At 38.6% G+C, this 9,626-nt stretch overlaps 1 protein-coding gene across 1 annotated transcript in view; it reads right to left on the minus strand.

Annotated features, from left to right (window-relative positions):
• The window catches only part of LOC116416075 (basement membrane-specific heparan sulfate proteoglycan core protein), a 283,482-nt gene extending 276,240 nt beyond the window's left edge, over positions 1-7,242 (minus strand). Inside the window, exons 1-2 of the mRNA XM_032601472.1 lie at positions 6,847-7,242; positions 6,405-6,777 (exon numbers count right to left, since the gene is read on the minus strand). Coding sequence (XP_032457363.1) covers positions 6,405-6,777; positions 6,847-7,194 — 721 coding nt within the window. The 5' untranslated portion in view covers positions 7,195-7,242. The remainder of the gene's footprint in view (positions 1-6,404; positions 6,778-6,846) is intronic.
• Between the last annotated feature and the right edge of the window lie 2,384 nt (positions 7,243-9,626).

Consider the following 9,626-nt stretch of genomic DNA (forward strand, 5'->3'; position numbering starts at 1 on the left):
AGGTAATGTAAACCATAAAGCAAAGAACAATATATATACAAGTACAATCGTATCCTTTAAAACTATATCATAGTTTGCTGCTCCTTCATTTAATTTAAATTTGTTAGAAGTATATGCAATTCATTAAAATACCCGTAAAAATATTAAGCCCATTACTCTTTTTTATGGTAACGAACTATTTTATTGGCAAATGATCTACGAAGTGGATTACGCTTCCGCTTCTCCGATGTTGATGGTAGATCTCTTTTTAACGACCAACAGTAATCTGCTAATATATTTACGTCCCATCTTCCTTGGTACCTGCGCTCCATTTCCTTGATATCTTGGTGAAATCTCTCTCCCTGCTCTTCGCTGTAATCACCTAGGTTTTCTGGAAACTCATCAACATGCAAATATAAAATATCATGGTTTTAGTGTATTTTTCATGTACTTCGATAATTTGACCTTCAACTGACCTTGAGAACGTTCTGATGGGGTTAAACTGACCCCGGATTCGCATTCAGCGACCCCAAAAACCCCAAGATACCATGGTTTAGTCTTTTCTTAATGTATTTTGATAACTTGACCCCTATTTGACCTTGACTTAAGATCTGATGGGGTTAAAATGAGCCTGGATTCGGATTCAGCGATCCCAAAAACATATAAGTACCGTGGTCAAGTTTTTGGGACTTACAATTTCTTTTTTATTGTGGGGCTGTGTAATTAATTTAATGTGCGACTATTTTGTAGATCTCATGATCTGTATGGCAAAATAGTTAATTGGGTAATATTACTAAATATTATATAAATATATATATATAAATATATATATATATATATATATATATATATATATATATATAATATATATATATATATATATATATATATATATATATATATATATATATATATATATATATATATATATATATATAATATATATATATATATATATATATATATATATATATATATATATATATATATATATATATATATAATATATATATATATATATAGTAACTGGGTAATTCGACAGATTCCCGTGCGGCCGCGAAGACGCCGCACGTCACCTCCAGAAGGTTCTCTTCCCGGTCGGCGATCCCTTGGTGACGACCAAGTGATAGCGAGCGGACGTTAGCCGCTTGGTGCAGCGCTATTACCAGTGCGATGGCCTGCCAAATGCTCGATACAAATGCGTGGTGCGCCCGGAGCACCGCCTTTTCCTCCGCGTATCCGTGGGTAATCAGTCGGTTAAGACAATCGGGAGTTAAACAAAGAAAGCACTCGCGTATAGATTTAATAGAATTAAAGTATATTGTCAGAGTCTAGGTTGAGATACAAAATAATACAAAGGTTCGAATACGACACTTGCGCGCGCGATTGCGAGAAGGATGCGCGTGAGTTCTCAGGTGAAGCCGGGCGACGACGTCTTTGGCGGCTTTGTCCCGGATATCAATAAAGATCCTACTTACTCGGTTGCTGGCCGAATGCTTTACTCCTCGTCCTCACGTCCGCTGTCGGTGCTGGCAGTAGATGTAGGCTGTGGTGGATTTGGAAGTGTCCCTCCAAGCACTCAAAGCTCTCGAAAACACACTTGTATGCCGGTGCGAAATAACGGCTTGCGGAATCTCGACGGTCTATGCTACGTAGCTGTTGACACGGCCAAAGCAAAAACAAGTCTGAGCGCGCGCGCTTCTCACGGAAAACCACTTGTCAGCGTACCCGCTGACGTCGTCTGCTATTGTCTTAACTCTAATCGCGCAACATACGAGTGCGCGAGATCCGAAATCTCAGCACTCGTTACTTTATATATATGGGACGTTTCACGTCAACCGGACCATCAGTGCACCCAAAATTTGGGTTAACCGAACAAGACGTTTGAGATCTCAAAATGATCGTCTGGTCAAGGGCTTTTGAAAAAGTGCTGGCCTTTTCAAAAATCCAATGTGGCGCATAAAATATGGAACCAGAAACCCACGTTTTCATAGCACATTCAACAAAAACAATAGTAATAATGTTCTAATTTGTGAAATATCCCACCAAAAAGCATGTACAACTCATGATAGGACATATTATTGACAATGCTGACGGAATTCCAAAATCAAAAATGGCGGAATCAAAATGGTGGACATTATACCTCCACCAAACCCATTTTACCGCAAGAAATGATTTTTGATCAGTTTAAAGTATCGATATGGGGGTTTTTAGGGTCACTGAATCTTATTTTAACCTCGACATTTCAAAATTCGAAATGGTGGATCCAAAATGGCGGACATTATACCACCACCTAACCAATTTTACCGCAACAAATGATTTTAGATCAGTTTAAAGTATCGATATAGGGGTTTTCGGGGTCATTGAATCTTAGTTTGACCTCGAAATTTCAAAATTCGAAATGGTGGATCCAAAATGGCGGACATTATACCACCACCTAACCAATTTTACCGCAACAAATGATTTTAGATCAGTTTAAAGTATCGATAAGGGGGTTTGTGAGGTAAATGGTTATAAATGTATTATCGGAATCAGTATTTGTGCACATGAATCTTATATTTTTCCGGTCTATTAGATTTAGAATTATCTGTCTGCGGTTTTTGCACTTACATTTTTCTATTGTTCTGTGTATATGTATATGCCTGCGTGGATGAAAAAAATATATAATTTAGCCAAATGAATCAATCTTTAATGACATTTTGTGCACTCTTATCAATTCTGGCTCCTCGTTCGTTGAGTTTTTACTGGTGATAAATGGCTTTCGCCGATATCATAAATTACTCTGTTCCTAGGTTCATTGGCATTTGAGTAATGCATGACTTTCAACGTTTCATTATTGTCTGGGATAAATCCATGCCCCATTTGTATGTTTGTGACAGGTGGACAGTTTTTAAATCTCTTTGTTAGGAATTGACGAGTTTGTTCGTGATCTTTTTTGGTGTATAAGAAAAATTTTATATTGAATGATCGCCCATTAGCCCATGAATAAAGAGCTTTAACATCTAGAATTGCTTTATTTTTTACAGCTTGTAAGCTCGCTCTTGTAGCTTCTCTCTTTACTATCGCTCCAACTCCATCGCAACTACCTTTTCCGTGTGCTGTTGCAAAACAGTGCCATTCAGCATCAACGCCAAAATCTCTCTTATGACTCATTAAACTACTCATTTGATAACGATTTTTAAAATGCTGTTTAGCACCATCAGTAGCATATATTACCTTTTTTACTGTGGAACAAACCTTGCGAATTTCAGGTATAAGCGTTTGCTGCATTATGTATACTGCAGTGGCATCATGAGTAGTACAGTCGGACATAGATACTGTACTGAAATGCTTTAGCTTGCCTTCAGATTTATAATAAACAACAGCAGGAAAAATCGTACTTTGATCATTATTAAAATGAAATGCCTGTGCAGCATCTTGGGCTGTAAAAGCATAGTTCTCAGCAAAATCCAATTGAGCAAGAACCTCTTCATCTTAAAGAATATTTTTCTTTACGGAAATAAACTTTGATTGCTCCTTAGCGATGAATTGATGAGGTATCAACTTTCTAGGCTAGAACATAAAGTTTCAATAAATTCTTGCGATGTTAGGCATTGTTTTATCAAAGTGTATCTATCGGTTGGTTGCCATGTGCTGAAGATGACTTGATCAATATTGTGCTCACCCATAATATAATTTTCGTAAAAATATTCAACTTTCTGAGTAGTTTCTGCAGGTAATGTTTTTCCACGTTTTGCAACAGAAGAAGCCAAAACTCCATCTGATTCTCTTAACTGTTTTGCTTTACGAGCCATTCTGTGAGACACACCAAATTGGTTCATAATTTTACGTATTGCGCAGTGTTCGGGCAAAATAGTAAGAATACTGACACGTAATGGATCGTTCTCCGGGAGGGATTGGAATTTGTTTTTAAGTCCAGTTAAAATATCTGTAAGATCATCTTGCATAGGTGCATCCGTATTTGAAACCGAAGGTGAGTCAGTCTCTGATTCAAAATCAACACTCATACTGACGTTTGGAGATTACAAATCATGTAGTTTGTAAAAGGATTTTCTACATGTATCACAAATCAGTGAAGATGTTGGATAATCAGGATAGACATCTTGAAATTCTTTGGAGATCTTCCTAAGAGATTTGCTGTGTCCTGTATTAATATCAAATGGATTAACGCATCTATCGATACGATATTTTTTCGCAGGAGAAGACATTGTTGTAGGATATGAGAAAGCACAACCAAAACAAAAAAAAATGTTAGAAATAACAAAATTACGGCTAGTACAGTTCAACAAGGAGTTGCCGATAAAGTAAGACTTACTCAACAACTGCCTTAAAAAGGATGTTGAAGAAGAAGTCGCTAATGTATCTATTAATGTACCTATTAACTATCCTAAAAAGGACTGTTGGAGAAAAAGTCGCCTATGAATAAAGCCGCTGATGGACTTGCTCACCAACTGTCCTGAAAAAGACTGTTGGAGAAAAAGTCGCCGATGAAGAAAGCATTCCTTGAAGAAAATATTCCTTTCTATGGGTTGCTAAACGTGGGAAGGGGTTGGGGGTGTAGGTAAAAAAGAGGGATGAAATAAATCACTTGAAAGCAATAAATTCCTTTGCCACAAAAAAGTTTTATTTGCTGAAGTCTTTGCACAAGTTGTCATTAGACACGAGCCGTGTACTTGCAGCATTAGGCTGTTGGAAGAGGGGCGAGGTACAGCGCTGGACCCGGCCTCCTTATGTGCCCTCCGCAACGCTATTTCACTTGTGGGTAATGCGCAGCCGCCTAGCGGCGCGCCGCGGTACTAGTGCCGCGGTGATAAGCGCTGCAGCGTGCGTGACTTGTTCGGCGGGTTGCGCGTTAGCAGGGGCTTTTCGCGAGAGAGCCTGCGGGTGGGTTATGACAAATATCCGCCAGTTTATATTGGCCATATTGAATTTTGAAATTTCGAGGTTAAAATAAGATTCAGCAGCCCCTTAAACTCCCATACCGATACTTTAAACTGATTAAAAATCGTTCATTGCGGTAAAATAGTTTTGGTGGTGGTATAATGTCCGCCATTTTGGATCCACCATTTCGAATTTTGAAATGTCGAGGTTAAAATAAGATTCAGTGACCCTGAAAACCCTCATATCGATACTTTAAAGTGATCTAAAATCATTTGTTGCGGTAAAATTGGTTAGGTGGTGGTATAATGTCCGCCATTTTGGATCCACCATTTCGAATTTTGAAATGTCGAGGTTAAAATAAGATTCAGTGACCCTGAAAACCCTCATATCGATACTTTAAACTGATCAAAAATCATTTGTTGCGGTAAAATGGGTTTGGTGGAGGTATAATGTCCACCATTTTGATTCCGCCATTTTTGATTTTGGAATTCCGTCAGCATTGTCAATAATATATCCTATGATAAGTTGTACGTGCTTTTTGGTGGGATATTTCACAAATTAGAACATTTTTACTATTGCTTTTGTTGAATGTGCTATGAAAACGTTGGTTTCAGGCTCCATATTTTATGCGCCACATTGGATTTTTGAAAAGGCCAGAACTTTTTCAAAAGCCCTTGACCAGACGATCATTTTGAGACCTCAAACGTCTTGTTAGGTTAACCCAAATTTTGGGTGCACCGATGGTCCGGTTGACGTGAAACGTCCCATATATATATATATATATATATATATATATATATATATATATATATATATATATATATATATATATATATATATATATATACACAGTCGGACATAGATACTGTACTGAAATGCTTTAGCTTGCCTTCAGATTTATAATAAACAACAGCAGGAAAAATCGTACTTTGATCATTATTAAAATGAAATGCCTGTGCAGCATCTTGGGCTGTAAAAGCATAGTTCTCAGCAAAATCCAATTGAGATATATATATATATATATATATATATATATATATATATATATATATATATATATATATCAACGTTGTTCTTGAGTTGCTAGAAATAAAGTATTCATTGATTTTTTAATCAATTTTTGATTAATTATAACATAATTATCATGAAACTTTTTTTCTATGAAATTTAAACCAAATCCCCTCATTTATACCATAACTAATGTACTTTTAAACAATATTCTGGAGTTTGAGCTCATTTGGGCCATTCGTTCCTTTGAAATCTTACGCCAATGAATTATGGACTCCCTACTATACGTAGGTATTATAAAGGTATATAAAAGGTCTAAAACCATCAAAATAAAGCTAAGCATGGCTAAGAATAGTAAAAGAAAAATTGTTTTTTTTTATATAAGTATTTAGACATTTTTAATGAAAAATTTTGATTTTAATTTCAAAGGCGGTGTGCTCCCTTAATTATTTTTATAATAATATTCCTACTAGGGAGAATGAAAAAATGTATTAATTCTAATTTTGAAATGAATAAGATAAAATATTGTGACTCACTTGTACTGCAGTTTTGTCCAAGAAATCCATATTGACAATCACATTTGAAAGATCCATGCAGATTAGTGCATGTGCCACCGTTGAGACAGGGATTGAATAGTTCACATTGCTTAAGTATGTTCTCACAATTTTTTCCAACATAGCCATACTGACAGGTGCAAGAGTAATCATTATAATTTACATTCTGACATATTCCATGAATGCAAGGTTGCGATGAACAGATATCATATTTCGTAATAATCGCTGTTGTAGGTTGAACTGTAGAATACATTTTTCCATCAATGTTATTCGGATGTATGATGTAACATTCTTTTATATTGGACGAATCCACCAATGATTTAAACATATCAAACTTGAAAAAGTGCATATTTATCTACTTAACACAATAAATTATTAGTTTGCATTTTATAATTATTGTATATTTCAAATCCTAGAAAATTACCTTTTCAAAGCATCCAAAAAATGATGTTGCCACTTTAAGATGCTTATGTATTGATATCTTTCTTGTATTGATTCCCCCAAAATAGATAAGTGTTTTTAATCTCATGGAATGAACAGATTCAGAAATTAATTTTTTTATTGTTGGCTCATCATTAACGCTCAAAGACGCTGCTCTATAATCTTTACTAATATTTACGTTATACCACTTTCCAGATTCTAATACGCGGTGAGAATTTAATTCATTTATTCCAGTTCCGACATCAAAAATAAATTTCAAACGTCGCTTATAAATTATAAGAGCAATAAAATCACCAATACCACGATTATTCTGTGCGCAGTACATTAGCATGCTATTTTCGTGGTTTAAAGGTTTAAAACTTAATGATGCTCTGAACCTAGAATACAAAATATAAAATTTTAATCATACAATAATTGATTATAAGATAGGAGTTAAACATAAAACTAAAATAAATTCGAACATAATTTGTATGAATTGATATTCAAAATACTAAAGCTAAGATATTATCATATCAACAATATTTAGCCAAATAAGACAGTTTGCAAGTGATTTCTGCTATTAATTATGTTGGAATAAGCGTATTCGCTCTGTGGGCACTTTACACGCTTTCTATGGTCCTGACTCCTGCGCGCATTTGCGCCGCTTTAGAACTCGTTCGACTCTCCTGGAGAGAGCACGTACTTGTATACTTGACAGTTAAACTCACATTCCTTTATAATGAAGCCTCGGTACTTTGACGAACAAACGCGATTTATTCTTTCTCGTCTCTCTTAGCCCCAGAAGCACGTTGAATCTCGGACGCTAACGCAGAAACTAACGCTTTTCTCTTCACGCATTCTTGCGTCCTCATTGTGCTCAAGCGTCATGGTACCACCTTTCTCAGCGCTGGACGCTCGTCCTACGGACGAAGCTAGCGGATTCAAACTCTTGCACCTATGACCTTTCTACGGTCTTAATCCACCTTGGGTTCAAATTGCTCGCGCTGTTCGTTGTAGGTTTAGTCTTAGGTAGGTAGTTAGTAGGTGTGGTCTCGTAGGACTGTGGTGCGTCTCCTTCCCTGGACTTGCTTTGCTCAGAACGCGAGCGCATCCTCGCGACTTAGTGCATCGAGACAGGCGCGGGAAGGACTTGGAGGTCAAGGCTGTCGAGTCTAACTCCTTAGCGCTTCGTAATCAGATCTCCTGCACCGTATAGTGTTCTGCGCCTGTTAAGTTCTCATTTTACAACCTCTGTCCCCTGCGTTAGGACAGTCGCACCACCAATGAGTTAACCGCCTACAGGTCCAGCACTCGCGCTTTTTACGCGCTCTTCTGGACATGTGCTTGACTGCATTATCTGGCTCAGAAAAATTTCCCCTTTTATGCGTCCGTGACTTACATATCCAGCATCTCTTCTCAAGTTCGCATGCATGCTTTTATGCGCCGAGGGTCGTCTTGCTCGTCTGACTGAGCTTCGAGCTATGCTGGCTTTTTTATGCAAATAGACATCTTGCCCTTTTTGCTTCTGCTTTTCATAGGGCAAGTGGCTTTTCTAGACCGCGGGTTTCCGTTCACCCTTGCGCCTTCGCGCGACTCGCTCAACGAAGCGTGGTCCATTGGATGGCGGAAAGCTTTTCCCTGCTTCCTTTTTGCTCTGGCCTTTAGGGCGCTTGCGCGGGCTATTGCGTGGTACTTCGTTTATTTGCTCGGTTTTGCTCTTCTGCGAAGTACTGGACGTTGACGCTGTCTTCTGCTGTGGCTTCACCCTTGGCGTGTGTCTTTGCTCCGCGCCGGCAAGTGGACTTCTCGTCTGACTCGCCTCTGGCTTCTCGAGACGTTTCACCTTCTCTTCTGACTCTCGCAACTAGTGACTCATTTTCCTTATTTCCTCTAGGAGTCGCGTGTATGTGAGGGTCTTAAAATCTCCCTCACACAACTCGTTGCATGACGCACAAAGCTCTAATGTCCTCTGTGACTCTGTGTCCGAACTGAGCTTTTCGTCAAGAGTTATTTCGCTGTTCAACGTTGGTGACGTCTCCCTCGTCGTTGAGGTTATGACAGCGTTCTCACTTGATCTTTTCTTCTCATCGACCATCGGATGATGAGGGTCCTCCCTCCCCCAAATGCTATCTATCCACGACATAACTGTCTCACAGTTCTCGGCTGGTCTTGGCTCTTGGCTGCTTTCCTCAAAGGTCTGTGCGCACTCTTCGTCGGCACCGTTGAATCCGCTATCCTGTGCAATTCGGGCTGCGACTGTTTTGTAGATACTCGGCAACGCAAGTTCTAAAAATTTGAGCAGCCTTCAGTCTTTCTCGTCTTGAACAACGTCTCTGCCAAACTCTTCAGCTGTGACGTAATCTTCCTTGATATCGTCGCCTACCAGCTGTGCCTTCAGACGCCGTATATTGCTCCTATGTTCATTTGAGGTCTTCAATATCAGCATTTCCAGGACGCGATTTACTTCCTTTTTAGAAAGTTTCAGCACCCATTTGTTGACTTCAGTCTCTACCATAGACTGTGATGTGATGAAATCTACCTGCGTTTCCACTGAGCAGTTCACCTGTATCGAACGACACAACTGCACTAGTTGATGTGCCTCGCTGGCATCATCATTGGCTCCTAACACTGAGAACTTTAAGAGTCCTGAGGCCTCTTCGGACGTATGCTCGATAAATGCCACGCGCAACCCTTCTCGCTGGGTGCGCGCTTCCCCTGCTGACATACTAGGGGATGGCACAAAGTCTGCTGGCACGTACTCGCCTAAAAACCATCTCTGTAGTC

This window comes from Nasonia vitripennis (assembly GCF_009193385.2).
Source record: "Nasonia vitripennis strain AsymCx chromosome 1 unlocalized genomic scaffold, Nvit_psr_1.1 chr1_random0016, whole genome shotgun sequence".
Lineage (NCBI taxonomy): Eukaryota > Metazoa > Arthropoda > Insecta > Hymenoptera > Pteromalidae > Nasonia > Nasonia vitripennis.